The sequence below is a fragment of the Coenobita brevimanus genome, chromosome 51 (genome assembly GCF_032717465.1).
Source record: "Coenobita brevimanus isolate Jiangsu-jjx chromosome 51, ASM3271746v2, whole genome shotgun sequence".
Classification (NCBI taxonomy): Eukaryota; Metazoa; Arthropoda; class Malacostraca; order Decapoda; family Coenobitidae; genus Coenobita; species Coenobita brevimanus.
In genome coordinates, this window is record NC_137004.1 from 25,572,954 (window position 1) to 25,596,176 (window position 23,223).

At 42.2% G+C, this 23,223-nt stretch overlaps 1 protein-coding gene across 1 annotated transcript; it reads right to left on the minus strand.

Moving 5' to 3' along the window:
* Nucleotides 1-18,799: 18,799 nt before the first annotated feature.
* Nucleotides 18,800-20,289, minus strand: Nt5a (5' nucleotidase A). Its single transcript, XM_080272596.1, has one exon. The coding sequence runs from the start codon at nucleotides 20,279-20,281 to the stop codon at nucleotides 18,800-18,802; it is 1,482 nt and encodes a 493-aa protein (XP_080128722.1). The 5' UTR covers nucleotides 20,282-20,289.
* Between the last annotated feature and the right edge of the window lie 2,934 nt (nucleotides 20,290-23,223).

Below are 23,223 nucleotides of genomic sequence, written 5' to 3' on the forward strand. Positions count from 1 at the left end.
GTAAGAATGTAATGAAAAAGATGGCAACTCAGTGAAGTGGTCAAAGGGGGAAACATGTCTAGCGTAATCAAACAGTAATCCCTGAGATGAAAGTTCAGTCGAGGATATCAGTTTATTAAAACTCTGCCAAGGCCATGTTAGTCCCGAATGACGTCATGCAGACTTATCTATCCTCAGTCCATTCTCAGAGTCCCGTCAGAATGTAACGAGGTACTGCAAACGTAACCAATATATCTTCGCTGTCTGAGAACCTCTTTCATATTTTACTCTTGGTGTCCACGGACGATTTTATTGAGCAAAAGAGAGATTTCTGAAACCTGATAGATTACATTATAGCTTCATAAGCTTCGTTAACACCTTGAAGCCGAAGATATCTTTTGTGGTTCACCTCTCTGTCTGCAATTTCTTAACCTTTAAAAGAGAAGTTTCCAACTGAAGAATTCACTTACAACTTTCATTAACACCATCAGTGCGAAGGATATTTCCTAACCTGAACAAAATCATCTGGTGGTAGTAAACAAACAAATAAAACGTCCTCGTATTGACAGTGTTGGCAATCAGAGGAAAGGGCATTTTGGACCGAGTGAAGAACCACTCGTAAGGAAGGGATCTATTAATCCACCTCAACATTTCGACATCCCAGGTCTTGTCTGCATCACGTCAGTTTTGTTCTTGCTACCGCCAGACGATTTCTGCAGCCAAAGAGAAACCGACCGTTCATAATGAAGTAATTAATTATTCCGCCACAAAGGAGGGAGAAATTTTGCCTAATTTGATCAACAAATTCCTGCAGCAGCTGTAATTGCGTTTCACTGTTGAGCCCGCAATAAGTGCAAGATGTTTTTACCTTTGTATTGTCGCCGTCACCACCAGATGTTGAGAGAATTATGTGTTACCCCTGCCATGTCATCATCATCATCATCATCATCATCATTATCATCAGACGAAGTTGAGGATGAAGTTCCTAATGAGTGCGTAGAGTGGCTCAAGCTCCCAGCATTGTGCTTGACAGCTACAAGTTCCTAAAGTGGCTCGCATTCTCAATGCTACGTGACACCGAATTGTGGGGGAGGTGGGATGTTCATTCTTTCAGCGTTGTGCGACCGTAGCCTGTAGGTTCCTAACCCAGAAACCACAGTATTTATACAGAAATAGTCACACAAAATTACCACGACTGTTGTCTGGCAGCCACCATTTTACCTCATAAAAACACTTTCTTCCTGTAGCCATCAGTAAAATACTACATTATCATCATGTTGCTATTCGATAAAAGTATTTTTCCTCCTACAACCACCAGTGCAAAGTATATCATCATTGTTGTCCGACATAAATACAGATCCCTCTGCAACAGTCGACATAATTATTAATCAGACACGATTAATATCCGATATAAATACACTTGTCCCATGCATCCACCGATAAAATAATGTTAGCACCATTATCTGATACAAATACACTCTCCCTAAAGCTGCCAGTACAGTAATCATCATATCCCTTCACTGTTTTCCCTTATACACTGCCACCATTACTATCCAAAATAAATACACTTCCTCCCACAATCACCAGTATAATAATAATAATAATAATAATTATAATAATAATAATAATCTATCATCAATACAGTCCGATATAAACAAGCCTTCCCTTGTAGCCACTAGATGCTGAGAGACATAAACACCGGTACTCTATTTTCCCGCCTCTCAGGAGTTGCCAAACCGGGCCCATGCAGGTTGCTAAACTTGTTGTCAGAAGGTTACAAAGATGCGAAAAAATATGAAATTTATAAAATCGTTTATAAAGAGGCCAAAACTACAACAATCTGGTAAAGTTCCCCCCCCCCCAAAAAAAAAGACAATACATACATATCAGAACAGATTGGCAACCCTCCCACTGTCCCCAGAATTAAGTAAACCGTCCCCCTCCCGCCAAAAATACATAGACACTTCCTGAAACATTGCCGACATGTTGCTGCCTTCCTTATTATGCTTTCCTCCGTTTGGGTTGTGTAGGAATAGATTTGTTTCTTATCGCTCACCTTTAGCAAGGCGGAGCGATAATGTTTTTGCCCGCGTCTGTGTGTGTGTGTGTGTGTGTGTGTGTGTGTGTGTGTGTGTGTGTGTGTGTGTGTGTGTGTGTGTGTGTGTGTGTGTTTTACCATTATATCTCATGAACGGCATGAGCTATCAACATGAAACCTTCAGGGTATCAAGATATGGCCAAAATCTTGGACGAGTTCGAAAATGGGCACTCTGGGTCAAGGTCAAGATCACCAAAATGGCTGCCAAAGGTCAACTAGTTTATATCGGCCGCCTTTAGCACCATTATATCTCATAAACGGCTTGAGCTATCAACATGAAACCCTCAGGGTATCAAGATATGGCCAAAATCTTGGACGAGTTCGAAACGGGGCATTCGGGGTCAAGGTCACCAAAATGGCTGCCAAAGGTCAACAGGGTCATCAAAATGGCTGCCAAAGGTCAACAGGGTCATCAAAATGGCTGCCAAAGGCCAACAAGGTCACCTAAATGGCTACCAAAGATCAACTAGTTTCTTTAAAATTGATTGGCCTTAGCGGTGACTGAATTCCTTAGAGTGTTACGCATTTTCTTCACATTTGGTTTGTAAGTAGCTTTGAGCTTGGCCAACAGCAAATTCTGGAATGCTTTTCTCTCATTTATGTAGTGCTGTACAGCCACAATCCAGAGAAACGTTACTCCCACCCCCACTTTCCAAGTAGATTCATCACCATACATAATGCCGAAATGGTTGGTAAAGGTGGTGGCCCAGATTCATCAGCGTCTCTGTCCCACTGGCTTACCATTATGCTTACCATGTTATTGTTCTGATACTGCCAGTGTGAATTTGGTGGTGTGGTAAAGCGAAATTACCGCCGCCTTCACCAACCACTGCTGCGGGAAGTACGTTGGTGCATCTAACCTCACGGAAGTAAAGTTTCTTTTGATCGCGGCTGCACCTATTGTTTTTTTTCCCACGACTCTCTGAATTAAAGCAGCTGACTCTCTCTTATTATAATACATAGATACCTAAACACTGTCGCCCTGTCGGCTTGAGCTACTGCCTTACTACTGCTATCAAAGCTTTCCCTTTTTGTAGAAATCATTGTGTTCTTTGTATAGTGCAGTAGTAACTCTGCTTTCCTATTGCTGTCCGAATTATTATAAATAATACCCTTCCCCTCTGAAAAATACTAAGATACTTCCCGGAACACTCGCCATGTTGCTGTCTCTATTATCGTGCCTTCCCTTACGTGCTGTATGTAGGAGTCTTCGTATACTGAGGTGCGTACGCTGTTTTCTTACTGCTTCTTAGATTAAAGCCTGTAGTAACGAAACTGACAACCTTCCTCCAAATAACACGTTGTCTCTTCCCTAAACACTGTCACCTTGTTGCTGCCCCAGTTACTTGTTTTTCCCCTGGTAGTCGGTTGTGGAGATCTTTGCGTTCGTTGTGCACTGCGGCAGGTACAGTCAGTGCATCAAGGATCTTCCCAGTGTTGTTGGAACAGTATCTAAAACTAACGAAACGAAGACTGATTTAGATATCAGTGTCGTCAATAGATCCAGCTATAGAAAATATATCCCCAAATTTAAATTATGCATATTGTGAAAGTGCATCAACTTTTATCCGTCTTGGACCACTCTTTGTGTAAAGCACTTACAATATTTGGGTATAATTTGTTCCATGGCCAAAGTCCTCATTGGACTAATTGGTTTTCGAGTGGTTCGATTTTTCAGTGATGTATTCAGGCCTAAGGATGGTACTTAATTCCCTTACTGTACCAGATGAGTCTACGTTACCAATCATGTTTATTCTAAAAATCGATAGTATATGAAGCCTTTACCCAGAGATCTCCATTAAGATTTTTCTCTTTTGAACGAAGACATACTTTTATTTCATGTTTGCTACAGCCAGTCGTATTAGTTTAATTTCAGATATATCTCTCTCACCGAAGAGTTTTGAAACAACTTCTAATTATTCCTACAGCGCGATTATGTTTGCTTTTTTGTTCTTGCTATCACCAGACCATTTAATCTGCATAGAAAAGACTTTGTAGAGAAGGGGTTAACCAGGTATTTACAAAAAGCACTTTGTTCTACTATCTACCTGCGTGTTGCCGGCATCAGCGTCAGTTGGAATGACCTTCAGCTGGCACAGCACCAAACTGTCAGAGGAAGTGCAATAAATTGAAATGGCCCATGAGATGCCCATTCAAGTTATTTGCGTTCATTCAGGTTGTTTACGTCCATTCAAACTGTAAATTTTCATTCCTTCAGGGCCATTCAGTCATTTGGATCTGTTCAGGTTCAATTAGAACAATTTGATCCAGTCAGGTTCATTCAGATCTTAAGATATTTATTTCTGTTTAGGCCCATTTGGGCGGTTCACATCCATTCAAACTCAGTCAGGTCATGTGGAATTCTTTCAGTGGTCATTAGGATCGAAATAGATTGGTTGGTTTAGACCCCGTTAAGTCTTTTCATGTCTTTCAGGCTCAGCCAGGGCCTTTCATGTCACGCGATTTCAGATGCGTTCAGAATCATTCATGCCCAAGTGGGTCAGTTCTGGTCTGATGAGGCCCATTTTTGTCATTCGGCCCAGTCAGGTCTTGCAAATAATTCAGGTTTAGTCAGGACGGTTCAGGGCCTTTCAAGTCAACTTATGTCCATTCACAGTCTTTATTTCCAGTCGAGCCCATTCAGATGATTTCACATCCAGTCACATCCATTAAAGTCAGTTAAGATCTATTTTAATCGTCCTAGTTCTTTTCAGCCATGATTCAGTCTTAGTAGGTCAATTAAAGACGGTTTCTGGCAGTTTATATTCTTTGCAGGTCACTTCATTACTTTAAATAGGTCAGTCAGGTGATCCCATGGCTATCATGGTTACAAAACTTTTGGACTTCAGTAGTGGATTAGGTGGACAGAGAACAGTAAACATAGGGTGGAGGCAGGTTGAGCTGGTGGAGTATTATGGAGGAAGTGTGTGTGTGTATACACGGATACGGTGTATATATCTATCTATCTATCTATCTATCTATATATATATATATATATATATATATATATATATATATATATATGTGTGTGTGTGTGTGTGTGTGTGTGTGTGTGTGTGTAATTCACCGGGTCGGTCAGGATCACTTGAGGGTCGTGATCGTCAGCTTTTACCCTCCCGGAACGGAGCTGAGAGCTCATATAGTCCAATCCAAGGGCAAGGCTGTGACCTTCACTCACGCATACATCCATCCCCTTGCACGAGGGGGACAATAACCGCCCACTTCTTCAATGAAACTTTCCGCAACCTGAGCGAGGCGCGAACTCCCGCCTACCAGATGGCAAGCGAGAACGTTACCACTGAGCTAGCGAGCGGTGTGTGTGTGTGTGTGTGTGTGTGTTGTGGATACGGATGTTGTAAGTAGGGTTGTGAGATACAAAAGTGACAGTAAGGTGGGCAGACAGAGAGGGCAGGGCGGGTGGAATGAGTTAGGATGGTGTTTTGTTGTGGGACAGAGTAGAAGTGCACTCAGTGAAGATGGTCGCTATGTGAGACACGAAGTTGGCTGAAAGAATAGATTTTTCTCGGAAGTTGATGCTAATGGGTATGATAAGGCTGAATGGAGAGGAGTAGGTAGGGTGGATGGGATGGTAGTAGGTAACAGGGTGAGGTGCGGGTGAGACGCCAAGTGAAGATGAGCAAAGTATGGGTTGGAAGGTTTGGCCTTGGTGATGGTATATTTCAGAACATTCATCAGAACAAGAACAGCAGTAACAACAAAGTACAGATATGCACGGGAGGCGATATTCTCACACGCCTGGCGTCTGATAACGCAATTAAAAATCGAAAGGATTAGTAGGTTTAAACAGCTATTTATTTTAATGACATTACTGAAGTATTTATTAGGGTTTGCTACAACTCTTCTTCTTCAACGCTTTTGTTCCTCCACTTTAACATCAGCTCAACTCTCAGGACATCAGCTTATCGCAGTCTTTCTTCTCATCACATCACACGCATTAGGGAAATTGTTCAAGTTGAGTAAATCCATGCCAGTGCCAAGTTTTAAACGAAACCCAGTGTTTTTGTGCGAGGGTCGGCGTCGGCACTCCCAGTAAGTGCCTGCATGGAAGGCCGTGTGATTAAAGTGAATGCTCGTATCCTTGCAACTTTTCCCTATTGTTATTCATATTTTCTGCACTAAACATTAAAAAAAAAAAAAACATTACTCGTACAAACCGTTCATTGCCTCAGCAGGAGCATAGGGGCCGTGGAGATAATTCCAGACAGTTAGGGCAAGAGCGACCAGTTACACTTCACTGAGTAGCATTATGTGACCATTAACCTTGGATATAAATCCATTATCTTTTGTGAGTCGAGAGTCTACCTCTGTGGTACAGTGGCTGAGTGTGCGTTTTCGTACATGGGAGAACCGAGGGTTCGCGCCCCGCCAGGGTAATAAACTTTGGGAGCGTTCTTCCGGCCACGTACTGCCTTGGCGGACATAAGGGGTGCTGAGCTTGAACAAATGTCGCATACTATAAAGTATCCTTGCACCTAGTTGGCTTGCGCGGGCTGATTATACTTGGTTCACAGACTACACACACATCCAGAGCCACACCAACATTACAATCGCACTTACAAGCGCTTCTCACGCTACATACAATCTCTGCTAGACAGCCTAAGCCACTTGGTAGTGATACACAGGCTGTATCGTCCCCACTTCGGTCGGGATAGGCCTGTCCTGCAGTTGGACACTCAAACGGCTGCTGCTGCTGCTGATTATATATATATATATATATATATATATATATATATATATATGTGTGTGTGTGTGTGTGTGTGTGTGTGTAAAGTATCAAACTGTCGACATAGGTTTGACCTAGGTCAAGAGAATTAATTCTCTTGACCTAGAGTTTGACAGTTCGATCCTTGAAGCCCAGCATCCCTTCTTCATGGCATACACTTTCACCCGTCCCAGCCTCGGCGCTAATACCCACCATCCATACTTAATACATGCTGGGAATGTCCCATTAAGGACTGTTTTAACGGTAATGGCAGGGCTGTTTTTATAACCTGACGATGGGTCGTGTGGAATATCACTAAAGTCTCTTTTAATGAAATTCTTAACTCTAATGATCAAACTCTTCCCTGCCTCATCCTGGACTTCAACTCACGTTCTTACGGACAGCAGGCTACTGCTGTAATCATTTGACCACCACCTCCCCACCTTAATTCACAGGACCAGCAGACATATTTGTTGGTTATACGGTTACCTCCCAACTAAGTAAATGGTTACCTGAGGTGCAGGACACGGTTTGACTTGCCACTCAAGGAAGCATTGTCAAAGTTCGCACTACATCGAGAGAGTGAATGGTGGTCGTTTCCATCTACCACAGCATCAAGAATCATCATCATCATCATCGTCATCATCAACATCATCATCATCATCATCATCATAGTCATCGCCATCACCATCACCATCATCATCATCACCATCATCGTCATCATAATTATGGTTAATACTGTCAGCTGTTACTATTTTTATTAATATTATTATCATTAAGCTTCGCCATATAAATGGCGAAGCTTGAGTTTTCGCAAGTATTAATATTATTCTTTGCGCTTTTTTTTTTCTTAGATCTTGTTGATATTATACAGGAAGGTATTCAAGGGTAACCCAAGTATTCTCACCAAATATGAATGACCTTGACCTATTTTTGAAGATCATATTCTCTTTTTTTTTTTTTTCCAAAAATTGCAGAGCTGAAATTGAAATATCTCATAAACTAATTGAGGTACAGCTATTTGGTTGAAAATGCTATGATAAACAGGTTTAATGATAACTCTGGCTGAATGTTTTGCCATTTAGCCTAGTGGAAAATACCGAATTCAAATCTGATCAGTGTTTTCTTTGTCGCACGTTTTAGAGAAACCACAAGAGCTGTAAAGCTTCACAGAAATATAGCTGTGCTTCCTCTTAATATTTGAAAGGTATATGGTTACAGTTAAGCCTACAGTTAGCCAGTTATTGAGACAGAAGTAAAATGTACCCATGCGTTCTTCCACACCTTTATCGGCAGAGCTTGTTGATATTACACAAGAAGCTACCTTAGGTTAATCTAAGTACATATTCCACATATGAATGACCTTAAACTACTTTTAAAGGTCACAGACTTGTTTATGATGCCAAAATTTCATACCATATATACCACAGATAGTTATGGCGAAGCATCCCTATTGTGGATACATAATAAATAAATAGGTAACTACATATTATTATTATTATTATCATTATTATTATTATTTTTTTATTATTATTATTGTTGTTATTGTTATTGTTATTATTGTTGTTTTTGTTGTTATCACCGTTATTATTATATTATCATTAACGAACATCTGCTCCTCCATTCCTCATCAGTAACGTAGGGGTATGGGGCTAAGCTACTTAGACGAGACATTCAAGGCGAGTGACCAGTCTCTCTTCCCGGGGTGTCATTAGGTAAGCAATAAAAGCTAACCATTTCTCGGTTGTAAACTCTTATGGGTCACATTCGGTTGGAGTATCTTGATTCACCAGACCACAATGCATCCAATTGTCTATACGGTTACCGTCTAGCGTCACAGCTGGTTTCCTGGCCGACAAGAAACCGTGAGCCTTGTCACTCAGTGTATATAGTATAAAGCCACTTTATGATAGCATTGTATTGCCACCGTCATCACTCTCATCACAGCGACTGTCACTACAACCACAGTGACTTCCACTGTCATCACTACCATTATATTCTCTACAGCCATTGAGTACATCAGGTCAAAGACATGAAGATATAAAGTTACAGACGTGCATATAGGAACCCGAAAGCAAATGCCTATGTTCACCAGAATATCATGTCTAATCCACTTACTCGCTTCCTCTTACGGACGAACACTGTTAATTTTATTTAAGCCAACGCCAGACGTCTTTTACTCAGCTGAGTAAACTCAACTTAGTGAGAATTCATCGAAACTTTTTTTTTCTCTCATTACCTACCAGAGATTTACTTCTGAACAGAAATAGTCTGTTGATAGCCTGCATACAATCTTATGTGCGCCCATTATCCGGGACAGGGTTAATCAAGGCATCAGGTGGTCAAGGATACTAGGACACAGGTTTTGCACACATGTACACATGCACTGAGGAGCCCAAATGCACATAAACTATATTCACTGCAGCGTCCTTGTTAACTGCTATGCCAACTTCGGTGGCAGAATGGCCATAGTATTCGGCTGGAAATTTTTATATGATGGGCTTGAATCAGAGTTAATCAAACAGATAAGAAATTGCGTTGTTATTAATTTCAATACTCTACCTTTAAAAAATGCCAACAGGCTCCAAATAATGCCCTTGCAGTTGCCAATACACCAAAATGCTTTAGCTTCCCAACCTTCAAGAAATGCGGTTGGCAAACAGCATCCAAGTGATGGCAAGAGGTGGATGGCACACACTAACTTCGTATATTGCACATCAAGATGCAAAGATTGCTATGCTTCTGGGAACGCACTGTTTGGAACAAGAAGAACAAAAATACAGAAATATAGCATATATTTTTCTGCATTTGCAGACTCACATTCAGGAGCCCCATAAAAGTGGTAGTTTGGATTTTATGCTAATTCAAGAGTCTGTTTATTACGGTAGTTTGGGCATAATTGGTATTACACACACACACACACACACACACACACACACACACACACACACACACACACACACACACACACACACACACACACACACACACACACACACAGTTTGCTTATTATTTTACGAAGAAAAAAAAATCAGCTTTAGCACTACCATCATTACTGCCATACTGAACGATTCGTGTAAAACTAATACAGAGAATCATGTCAGAAAAATAAAAATCAGCTGCCAGACTTGTATTTCGGATGGCAGGAACCAGGAGACATTTTCAGCTTTTCTCGGAAGATAATCAATGCAACCCTGGATGAATTCGTCTTCTCCAAATTGATGTGGAAAGCACTCACAGTTCGCCTTTTATTCTCGCTTTTGTTGTTTTTTAAATACGCTTCCTGGAAATCATAATTTGTGATTTTTTTTAAATAATTTATTCGCGTCAATTCTCTCTCTCTCTCTCTCTCTCTCTCTCTCTCTCTCCTTTTGCATCTCAGTCATTCTCTGACTTACGTTTCCGTCCTTTGTGTCCCTTCATTCCACTTCCTTCACGTCTTCCAACTTCTTGTATCATAAAACGTCTACAATGATCACTTCACTACGATGATGTCTTTTGTATTTAACAGTAATCACCTTTGAACACTATTGCGCTGATTAGAAATATCCACGTACTGAAGGGTCCAGCTTGAAGAACAACCTCCGAAACTGAATATAATTGTATGTCGGCACTGGCGGCAAAAATAATGCTCAAAATTTAGCTATACTTCAAGGAAACGTTACGTACCTAGTGCCAGATTCATTAACAAACTTCCCGCTACAGGTGATGGTACAGGTTATGGTCTTGATTCACAAACATTTCCATCCCATTACCTTCCCGTCATCTTACCAGCATGTTTACGGTCTCATTGTCTTGATATCGCCAAGAAGAATGTCGTGATATAGTAAAGAGGAATTGCCACCAGTTCTGTCAGCCACTGTAGTGATAAATAAGGATGGGTAATGTTTCTTTTGATTGTGACTGTACGTACAGAAGGGAGTATTGTTAACCTATCCCTTGCTTTCAGTTCATATTTAGATTAGTCATTTTCTAACAATTTCTATTTTTTTTTAGTCGAGCAATCTTTGATATTCACATATTCATTCTTCTTTCTGCTAATTTCTTTCACCTCTTGTTTCGTTTCTTCTAGCTATCATCTTTTATTCAAGAGCAAAATAATATTCTAGTCTCTCTTACTTCGTTTGTCAAAAAATTATATCATTATGATCCGGCATTGCTCATATTAACTTCAGTTTCATCTGTTAATTATTCTAATTTCTGTTCTTTTTTTATTAACACCTAAAATTCCCTTAGGTTTCCGGATATAAATATAAACGGGTGTGTCTTTGGAATGATCAATTTTATGTCTGTTGCATATATATATATATATATATATATATATATATATATATATATATATATATATATATATATATATGTATATATATATATATATATATATATATATATATATATATATATATATATATATATATATATATATATATATATCAGAGTTCATTCAGCTCCTCCCATCCCCTTCAGGAACTCAAAGTCGCGCCCCTCTCCCCCTTGAGGCAGCCATTGATGGTCGGTACTGACTGTGCAGTCATGACACTCATGCAGTCATTGGTTTTGTCCACTCATTAGGAATAACACAGTATGCCATCAGTTGTCATGTATGGCGTGCCCTGTGAAGATGAGTACGAAGATAATTTTTACAGCCATCATCCAGTCTCTGGACTCCATGGACCCATGAAATAATAAATAAAAAGTGTAGATGAAGGAGTGGCGTAAGAAAAGACCAAATTTCGCACACGATGAAAAATAAGTGCAGCATTATTGCCACACACTGCTAGGCATGACTGCACAAACGTCACGATTGAGAGGAAAATATCACACACACACACACACACGCACGCACGCACGCACGCACGCACGCACGCACACGCACGCACGCACGCACGCACACACACACACACACACACACACACACACACACACACACACACACACACACACACACACACACACACTGATGTAATATTCCAGCTAGTCTGATTACTGATGATTCTTTTAGCAAGTTTTCACTGGGTTCTGATACTGTTTGATACATAAAGATCCTCATGATTGTCCAGCCATGGTAATGGTGCCGGCATACTCCTCTCGTGTGTGTGTGTGTGTGTGTGTGTGTGTGTGAGAGAGAGAGAGAGAGAGAGAGAGAGAGAGAGAGAGAGAGAGAGAGAGAAAGAGATAGTGGTGAAGCGGTAGAGAAATGGTCTGCTGTCTCCATCGAATCGAGATTGTTCCCCAGGTGGGGCAAGAGAGTCTGGGGATTCGAAGTTCGTTAAACATTAGCTTGTCTGATGTTCCAGAAGACCCGCTGACATGTCGAGTCATGTTAGTATTAGGATATTAGCCGCCAAGGGGAGACGTGAGTTGTGTGATGCCATCTGATCCCAGTAGGAAGCCTGTTGGGTCTCTGTGAAAACGACGTTCTGATATATTCTCTGTTGGATCCGTAAACAAGTACAGAAGTAGAAGATAGATGCTAGACCATATGGAGTTTTGCTTAGGTGAAGCAGTTTATGGCTCGTCGCGTAAGTGAAGTACCATATGAAACATCACTAGAGTGAACCATATTGCATGTGAAAATCCTTAGGTTTGACAGACTAACAATGCCACTCCTAGAGTTGCTCCTGGATGTAAGAATTATACGAGTATATGATCACCAGTCCAACTTTTCATATTTCTCTCTGTTAACTGTTTGTCCAAATGTCCAACAATGTGTCAATCAGGCCTTGTCTGGTTCAGATGTGTAATGTAATGGTCACATCAAGGCTATACTGAGCCCTCTAAGGTTTACAGATTTTTCTGATTCTCCCTTCTGACCTTCAGAAAATTTCTGGAAATGGTTGTTTGTAGAATCAGTAAATAGTAGAGGTACAGGTAGTAACTTTTTGTTGTCAAGAACAACCTCGTGTTGTTATGATTTTCGTATTCATTAAAAGAAATTGGTATTCTCAGTAAATTATTATTATTATTACCTCCGCCAAGCAAGTTGTAGGAAGTTATGTATTCACCTATGTTTGTCTGTTTCTTTGTTCACACGATGTCACTAAAAGTTCTCATTGATTTTCATTGGTGATCCGGATCCTATGTATCACGCACACTAACGCCAAAATTTCTCAATGAATTTCAATATTTTTTTGTGGAAGAGTGGGCCATAGATCAAGGAACAATTTATTAAATTTTGGGGTGGATCCAGGTCCTATGTATTCCACGCAATATCTGCACGGATCCGGATCCGGATCCGGATTCTTTTTAATGGCAATAGCTTTGGCGAATGTTTATGCTCTCTGAGTGCATTCTAGTTACCGTTACTAGTACAGTAGTAGTAGTAGTAGTAGTAGTAGAAGTAGTAGTAGTAGTATTGCCTTCGCCAACGAAGTCAGAGAAAGTTATGTATTCATCTATGTTTGTTGCATGCCGGAATCGAAAGATTCGGCATGTTGGTCAGTTCCGTAAGTTTTTCTGTCTGGCTGTCTGCTTGTTTGTCTGCACTCTACAGGTCACAAATATGCGCCAATCGTTCTGGAAAAAAAAACAAAAAAAAATCGGAAGGTAGATATCCGTAAACTCTGGATTCCTATTGCTTTTCATCAAAATCGGTCAAAGGCCATGGGCTGGGTTGGGGGTTGAAACCCCTCAAAGGCCGTGGGTCCAGAAATCTTCGGGACCCAATGGCCGGCCCCGGCACGATTTTTTCTAATTTCGAAAATCGATTTTTTTTTTTTGTTTTTTTTTACCAAATTGAAGAGAAACGTCTGGCGCACCTGGGAATGCAATTTTTTACCTCCTAAACCCACCCTGTGCGTCGCAATGAAGCGTGAAAAATTTCGCCAAATGACTGGCTACCCGTCGGTGAACTCTAAGCAGACACATGACTGCCTACACGCCGCTGAAAACTATGCATACAATCGGATCCATCCGGCAAGTGCCTTGCCTATGGCAGTTTCATCTGTTTGTTTGTCCACACAATATCTCCAAAAGTTCACAATGACTTCAGTGAAATTTTGTGGAAGGGTGGGCCATGGGCCAAGAAGGAATTGATCAAATTTGGGGGCGGATCCGGATCCGGATCCTATGTATCCCGCACAATATCTCCAAAAGTTCTCATTGAATGTCAATAAAATTTTGTGGAAGAATGGGCCAAGGTACAAGGAACAATTGATTAAATTTGGGGGCAGATCCGGTTCCTATGTATTCCACACAATATCTCCACGGATCTGGATCCAGATCATTTTTAAGGCAATTGCATTGGAGGAGGAATGCGTACTCTGAGTGCTTTCTAGTTATTATTAGTATTATTATTGTTGTTATATGGGATTTCCCGAGGTTGAGGAAATGTTTTTGACGCTAACCAGGTTAATTTCCTAAGTGCGCCAGCAGCCTTGAAGAAGATTAAATAGTGCCACTGTGTTTATTATAATTATTGTTACAATTGTTCTGTTACTGCTGCTGCTGCTGTTCTTATTCTTTTTCTCTTGTTTCTTTTTATATTGGTTTAGTAGTAGTAGTAGTAGTAATAATAGTAGTAGTAGTAGTAGTAGTAGTAGTAGCATTCCTATGCATTGTGTGTGATATCTTTGAATGAGTTATGTTGGTCTAATCATATAAATCGTGTGATGTTCACGTGACCACTGTCTCCACAAATCTTGCTCTCCTGCCAACCACAACCCCATCCCACCTTTCCAACCCCTCCCCTCCCCTACCTCACTCACAATCTGCCATCCTTGCTTTATTATTATCTCCCTGACATTTAATACTGGAGCAGATTTTCAGTTGTAACACTTTCACTATAATGATGCTTTATCAGACCTCTCAATAACATGGTCAAATCCCGTAGGGACATGGCGAAATGGGAGCATCTAAAAAATCCACTGCGTATTGCTTTCAAGCTCTGTCTTCGTTATGACACAAAAACGTTGAATATAAGATGATTTTGCTTAATAAGTTTTTTTTTTCTAAAACTATTCCTTAGAGCTTGATTTGCAACTTAAAACTTATTTTGTTAGAGTCAAAGTCGGTTATTGATAAGCGTTATATTATTGCATATATAAATGCAGAAACTTCAATGTCATCATGCCTTTGCTACATCATTTTCTCTGAATAATTTTTCAAGGTACAGTACATAAGAATAATTCAAGCATATTTGAAATTTTCCGTCTGTTTCCACAAGTGCAGAAATAACATAAAAGAACGACTTCATTTTTAGAGATATGGGCTTTAAAAAATTGAACTCGGACATCATAAGATTCTAGGTAGCAATAAATGATGTATGTTTGGACCTCGTCCTTGCAGTGGGAATTATCACACCTCGCGCCGATACCGATATTCCAACCTTTATGGCGGACTTTACCTCGTTAGTTCTTTATTGCTGTCTCCAGAATCGTTTATCCAAATTAGGAAGAACCTGTAATACTTAGAGGGTTAATGCAAGCTGTATATAACCCTTCCAGTTGGAAACTTCTTTCATAACTTGAACGAATTATTGAGTAGACATTAAGAATACAGTTAAATGTTTCGACGCCTTCGTACTGAAAACTTTAAGATATTATGTTGTTATATGTCAGTAGTATTACTATTACTCTTTTCAGTATTACAAGATCTGTCCTAAACTTATTAAAATCAGTGAGTGGTAGTGAGAATAAAATATGAAAGCTGTCTCTGCTCCGATGTGATTCAAACATGTTGCATAGTCTTATAAGTAAATTTTTAAGATGTAAATCTCTTGGTTATCGGTGTACTTATGCCTGTGTTTTAAAGTGTGTGACCAGTTACTTGTACATTAAATTCTTCGTATGATCATGTACATGAATCCACCAAGGAACATATACATTATGCATTGTTTGCCATGTTGTGCTGTGTGTGTTTTAGCAGTCTTTTCATTGGCTGCATCCTTATTCAGTGTATTTTTTACCTTTTTTCTTTTTCACTTCTTTCTGTAATCTGCATACAGTACTTAGCTTAGTCAACATTGCACTCTAGTTTTCCAATCATCATATCAAGTTTAGTTAACATGCCGGTGTTCTATTTGAGTTTTGCACCCCAGCTTACAGCGTTCTGTCGGAATGTCTTTCAGAATTTTTTCTCAGGTAGTTTAACCCCTTTGACGATGACAAGAATTAAAAGGCTAAACTTTCATCATCATCATCATCATCATCATCATCATCATCCCAGAGATACATGGGGTGGGTAGGATACAACAAGAGAAGTGCATAGAAAAGCTTGGATATTGGCGGATCATAAACTAAGAATAGATAACTGAGACTATGAGGGAAAATAAAACCACGAGTTAACTGTGCTACATTGCAGTCTTTATTTGTATAAAAATATATCAACTGCTTCGCCTGGTGAGAGGGGGGTCAGCTTTGCCCCCACAGACACACAGACGCCGAGATCACAGACGAACGCTGACTCGCCCTCACACACGGCAGAGAAAGAGAGAGAGAGAGAGAGAGAGAGAGAGAGAGAGAGAGAGAGAGTTTAAGATCCAAGATTAGGAAAATAATAAATGATTAAATTGATGTGAAGCAAAAGTACAAGAGAAGGAGATCTGAGGGAGGCGGGTGTGAGAGAGGGGCAGAGAAAGGAAAAACTGGGCGGCAGAGGAAGAGGGGAGTGAGGGAGGGAGACAAAGGGAAAAGGAGGTGAGGGAGGGGGAGGACAGAGGAAGGAGACAGAGACTGAAATTAAAGACAGACAGAGAAAAGAAGACTCGAGATCACATGGGCTAGTGTTTGAACCATGAATAATTCTGGCCTCACAACACCAACAATAACATTAACAACAAAATGGGCTCAGCAGGGCATCATGAGTACAGTGAGTCAATGAGTATATGAGTCACCTATGTACTGGGACACGATGAGGTCCATTGTGAATAACAGTAGCTGAATAAATTCTAAATGATGTACCAGTCAGCAAACACCAGAATAAAAATAATAATAATTAAACGAAAATGCACCACGTAATTCCTAAGACAGTGTACAATGGTTAACTAAACTTATGGATAAGGAATAAATAACTGTTCTGTGCTAGTGGTGAATACATACATGAAATAAGTACTGAAATACCTATGAAATACATAGTATGTGAGCAGTGGGTAATACACATGGACATCGAACACGAGCGAAATCATAGCTACTTAAAAATGAACTTAAAACGGTACAGTTTGGAAATGAGCAACGATTAAAGTTTTAACATTAATAACATTTGCAGTATAATGCGTGATAAAAAAAAAAATACACTTAAGCAACACAACAGAACAGTATTGAGTAAAAACAAAGATATCATTCATAATTTCAGTTATAATATTGTTTACTACCCTTTCGGCTCTTTCTCAGCTTCGGCTCCGTGATTCACAAAAGGTTACCAGCACACATTCATCAAATCACCCGAGCACCTCCAAGTTAAGAATGGATGGTTGCTACGATGCTTCTTCTACTTTGATCTAACATATCAGTAAGAACTGGAGGACTGAGGCAATACGGTGCCGAAGAGGAGCAGGACCCGAAATATCCTTTAATTATTTGCCTCATCTTCTGCCGGAAAAGCTGAAGCAAAGTTATATACGTAATGAGAACTAGATTACAGTATATATATGCTAATATAATGACAGCTGTAAGTCATAATATTACCGTTTGAATGCTTTGCTTTGTCAGCTTGATGCATATATTTCTCATTTCTCCAACATACTCGACTTCTATATGACATAACATCCCAATAGCAAGAACACGTGAAATATGATCAGCCTGATAATGAACACACTTATCGTATGTTATGATCTGGTTAATATAACCAAAATAACGCTCATTTACCCCTGAAGTAAAATAGTGTTTAGCAAAAGTGATAAGCAAAATAAATGAAATGATGTTTTCCGTAATAACTTCCATATTTTTTACCTTTTCGCCTCTACTATCTACGTACACATACTCAAAAAAGTATCGTTGCACCTTATGCGCGATACAGACTGACACTACGAATGAAACATTTGATAATAGTCATCCTCCAGCCCTTCCGAGACAACTGGATTGTTCAGTATGAATGTCATCGCACTTCCCTGTAACGATACTTTTTTGTGTGTGTGTACATCTGTCCACTCCTTGTCCTCTCCGCTATCTTCTTCCCTTGGTAAGTTTCTTAACTCATGTATTTCTGTTAAAATGTCAGAAGTGTTCTTTTTTCTGGCCTTGCTTTATTCACCTGGGTTAATATGGTTTCTTTCTTCTCTTGTCTTGTGCTGGGCAGGTGACCACTCTATCTTACCCTCTTTTTTTATCTAATGGAGTTTGGTTAGCTGCCAGGCTGGGGTCGGGTGAAGGTGGGGTGGGGGGCCGAGGAGATGTGGGAGGTGGGGTAGATGGGAGGAGAGAGCGAGTGGGAAGGGAAGGAGAGGGCCTGGGAAAGGATAGAGGAGCAGGGGAGGAGGGGAGAGTGTTTATCTGTGCTGCTGGCAAGGGTAATGTTTTTGCCAAGTCCGTCACACCTCCCTTCTCTCCTCATCTCTCCCCATATCTGCTCTTCTTCCCTTCCCCTTCCGCCTCTCCATTTCCCAACCCCCCATCTCTTCATTCAGCTGCACCCTTTCTCCATCCCCACTTAATCACTTCTGCCGTATCCTTCCTTCCTTCTGCCCATCACAGTTGCGGGGTGACAAAAACAATGTGACGAATGATAGAAGGCTGCCAAGAAGACAGTGGGACAGAGGAGGGGATGGAAGGGCACACACACACACACACACACACACACACACACACACAGGTTATGATAAAGAACCACACGCATTTAGATACTCAAGTAGGACGCAGATGGACAGCTAGGAATACACACTGCTACGTAACGCGATACTGACACCCACTCACACAAGCTGACGATCATTGTACAAGAAGACTTTATATTTTACCCATGAGCGGGACTGAGGGGAGAGGCGATTAAAAATTCTACTCAGAGGGTAAATAGAGTATATGTGTGACAGATGGGGAGACACGGAGATGTGAAGCTCTGAATGATGATGCTCAGAAGTGCAGAATGACGGGATCGCCTGGAAAGAAACCCGAGGTGTCTTCAGAGAATGCCTCGTATTGATGCTTGATGGGGTGCCTCGCAACGGCCTCCAAGGACGGTATGGCCAGACGTGCGTGCTGTCTGGGGACACTGCCATAAAGTGTGTTAATGCGCTCCACGCCCAGCACGGAGCTGTCCCCATCGGTGGTGAAGAAGGAGCCCCAATACGAGCTCATGAGATCGCAGCCAAAGTCATGCTCCATCGAGTCCCCCACCATACCCTCGGCCGCCATCTCCTCGACTATGGCCACGGTGTCCAGCCCAGTCACGGACGGTGCCAGCACGTCCTGAGCTAGGTGGTCACCCACATAGAGGCAGTGAGGGTTCTCAACACCACTTTCACGCTTCACAAGTTCCAGCAGGTCACGCCAGTTGCCGCCAGAGTAGGTCTCGTCGATGCGCAGCTTGTTGGGGGGCACAACATCTCCATCATCAGCACCCACCAAGCTGCGGAATGGTCGGTCACTGGTGAAGAACCCAGGCTTCTTAGCGGTGCAGATCATGGTGTCGAAGTACTCTCGCCAGTCTGGCCCCAGCACATGACGGGCACAGTGGGATGCGTAGTCTACACTGGACCCAGAGATCAGGAATGTGTAGGTGTGCTCGTTGATGGCCTTCAGCCACCGTTTGAAACGCTCACTGGCTTCATAGATATACCTTTCTGGCTGAGTCTTCATAGCAGGAAAGAAACCTCCCTTGTCGTGCCTGAAGTGCTCACGACGGTACATGTTGCACATGGCCACATGCACGTCTCGCCAGATGTCGTACTCCTCCAGTGGACCTTCCTCTGAATTGTCCTGAGCATCGATGGCCCGAGCACAGGCCACCATTGCTGGCATGTCAAAATAATCTTTAAAAGCACGGAGGATTGACTTCTCCCCTTGAACTGGGTGGTCGTTGAGGGTTCTTTTGAATTCTACCACTGGCTCCCACATGCGTGCTTTTCCGTACACCTCCTCGATCATGTCGCTGGTCATGGGCCTCGTGCCGTGGGTGGCACGCAAGATCTTTCCACTGTCTGAACACTTCAGGAAATTGCCACGCTTGATGTCCATGATGAGACCCTTCTGCAGGAAGTCCATATCGTCGTCCAGCGGCAGCAGCAGCTCTGGCTCATAGCCATAGCGGTGCACCAGGTAATCTGCGATGAGGTTGTACTCCAGACGCATGATTTCACCCACGCGGTACCGGCAGATAGTGTTGTCCAGGTCGAACCCAATGCAATCATAGTCAGTGAACTTGAATGTGTCGTTGTCCGAGAATGGTGGTTGCTTCTTCCTCTTGTTATTCTTGCAGTAATACTTCTTCTTCATGACCTTCTCGCTGAGGCACTCGTCCTCGTCCTTGACATTTTTCAGCACCATGTTGGCGGTGAGAGTGAAACTCGCCTCCTGGTACTCGCAACTCTCCACGGAGATGTTCCACTCCGGCATCCAGCACACACTAGTCCAACCTCACAATGTGGGGAGGAGTACCTTGCACCCTTCTCACCTTCCCACACCAGGAGTACTTTGTCTTTCGGCAGTGGAGCCACAATATGTACCAATAAATAAACAATCAAGGTAGGGAAAAATTGTCACTGAAATTGTCTTTGAGTATTTGCTTTCTCTCCACTGGTAAACACAGTGCCACCTGCTTCTTCACTCTCGACCACCTACTTGGCCTCCTTCTCTCTGCTGCTGCGGTCCATCATAATACACGGTTTACTTTCTGCCTTATGACACTGACCAGCTGAATCACTGCCAGGATGAAGTGTTAGTCTTTTAGCCTATCTGTTTTACTGACGAACCGGAAGGCCTTTACGCTTCGAGCTGGCAGTGCGGGAGGCGTTCATGGTGGAAAAATGGAGATGGTAAAAGTGCTATGGGTTCACAGAGAGACGGGTTGTGCACTGTGCGTGTTTACCAGCTGGTGGCTCCACACAAACTGGCACTAAGTTGACCCGACCCATCTACCCACCGTCCGAGGGTTGGAGTCGCCTCTCTTCCTCCGTGCCAAGTCACACCTCTCTTCCCTCCCTCCCTCCCTCTTCCTCCTCCTCCTCCTCCGGGCTTCTCTCTCTCCAACTCCTCCTATGTTACCTCCCTCCACACCTCTTCCGTCTCTCTCTCTCTCTCTCTCTCTCCTTCTCTCTCCCCTACCCCTTGCCTCCCCCTCCCTCTCCTTCTGTCCACACCCCTCCTCTCTCCACCTCTTTCTCCTACCCTCACTCGCGTCTCTCCTCACTTCCCCCCCTTACCCATTCCCTTCCTGTGCCCTCTTCCCCCCTCACACTTTTTCTCGCTCTCCTACCCTCTCTCGATGACTCTTTCCCCCTCCCCACCTCACTTCCTGTATTCTTCCTCCCCCTATCCCTCCAACTTGGTCTCCTCGTCTCTCTCCTACCCTCTCTCTCCCACCGTATTCTGCTTCTCTACCCTCGCTCTGCCCTTCTTCTGTTTCTACCCTCTCACTGCTCACCCTCTCTCCTCTCTTTCTCTCCTACCCTCGCTCTCTCCTCTCTTTCTCTCCTAACCCCTCTCTCTCCCCTCTTTCCCTCCATCCCTCTCCACCTTTCTGTCTCACCACCTCTTACAGTCTGTTTTTTTTTTTTTTTAATCCCTTCTCTCCATCCTTTCCATTTTTTTTAATAATCCGATCCCTCTTTTCTTTTTCTCCACTATTCTTACTCCTGCTTTCCAGTCTCCTCTTTCTTCTCCTACCCCATCTCCTCTCCTCCTTCTATTATTTAGTCTCCTAACCCTCTTTCGCCTACTCTTCCTCCTCCATTTATTCTCCCTCCTTCTCTCTGTACTCCTCGTATTCCCCTTCTGCTTATCTCTACTCCCTCCCCCGCTCCCTCACTCTTATATAATCACCGACTCTTCATCCCTACTCCCCCTTCCTCCTCCCCCATAACACTTTACCCACTTAGTGAATCTCGTTTTTTTCTCATTCCACGTTTCTGCAGTAACAAGTCTGCTCTTCCCTCTCCTTATTTCCTTCCTCATTTCCTTCTCTTCCGCCTTCTTCATTAACTTTTCTATACTTCATTTAACTGTTCGTTAACCCTTGTATATTCCTTTCACTTCAGACCATATTTTTAAACACCACTCCTTAGCGCCTGTTTATCATTTTTTTTTCTCACCTTCATCCTCCTTGTTTCTCCTTCCGTGCCATATAACCTTTATCCTTTGTTACTCCTTCTGATCATTCTGTCGCTCATTTTCTTCCTGTCGTTCATTTTCTTCCTTTATCATTCTCATTTGACAGGTTCATTATAATGTCTCCTTTCATTTGTTCTTACTACCTCCAAGCTATGTTCTTTATCAATGGAAGATCTCCCGAGGTTCAGAGGTCGAAAAGCGTCTCCATTTATCTCACCAGTGTCAAGTTGTCTTAATTATTTTGCCATTAAATGATCCACTTCACCTGAAACGAGTGTTCCTCGTAGTGAAAGAGTTAATCTCACCTTCGTCCCTTGCTTTTCCCCAAACTCGGTTTTTCTCACTCACTTGTTTTCCCACATTTTGTCATCTGTTTCTTTGGTCTCCCACATGACACCCCTTCTAATAGATTCCAAGTAGTTAAAGACTAAATTCTTCCACATCCCTTCCTCTTCCAAACGTTCAGTTTATCTCTCACTCAGTTGTTTTACTTTCAATTTATTATCCCCTTCTTCCCCTTCCCCCACTCCCCTCCCCACCATCCATTCTAGGAGATCCCTCGTTGTGAAGAGAAAAATCTATCTCCACACCCTCCTCTTCCTCAAATTCAGCATTCTTTCACTCACTTGTTTTTCCCACAGCTCATCACCCCCAGACTCCCTCACCCCCTCCCTCTGTTCCTTGTCTTATTACAAGGAAGCGACTGTGTTTGGAAATCTCGATTTTTGGTCTCACGTTCTCACAATGCTCGTTTCGCCCTTTGACTGCTTACTATTTCCTAACCCTTCATCCCGCCCCCCTCCTGCCCGCCTTCTTCGGCTTCTTTCCTTTGTTTCCTCATTCACCTTTTTCACTTACCTTTTCCTTCCTTCTCCTCTCTTTCCCACATCCCTTCCCTATTTCACTTTCATCAGATCTCTAAGTCCTCATCATTACCTCCCTGCTATCCTTTCCCTGTTATCCCCTTACTACCTCCCTATCATCCCACCATTACTTCCCTCTCTTCCTTCTCCCATCCATGCTGTACTCGACTTCCCTCAGCTTCCGCTGTCTCCATCCTCCACACCACTCATCTTCGTCTTCCCGCTCATCCCTCTCGTACTTTCTTTCGTTACTCCCTCATATTTCCCCTCCCCACCCTCTCATCTCTTTCTTGCTCTCTTCCTTTCCTTCCCCCATTCCTTCCATCTCTTTCTCCTTCTTCTACCTCCATTTAATTTTTTTTTTCA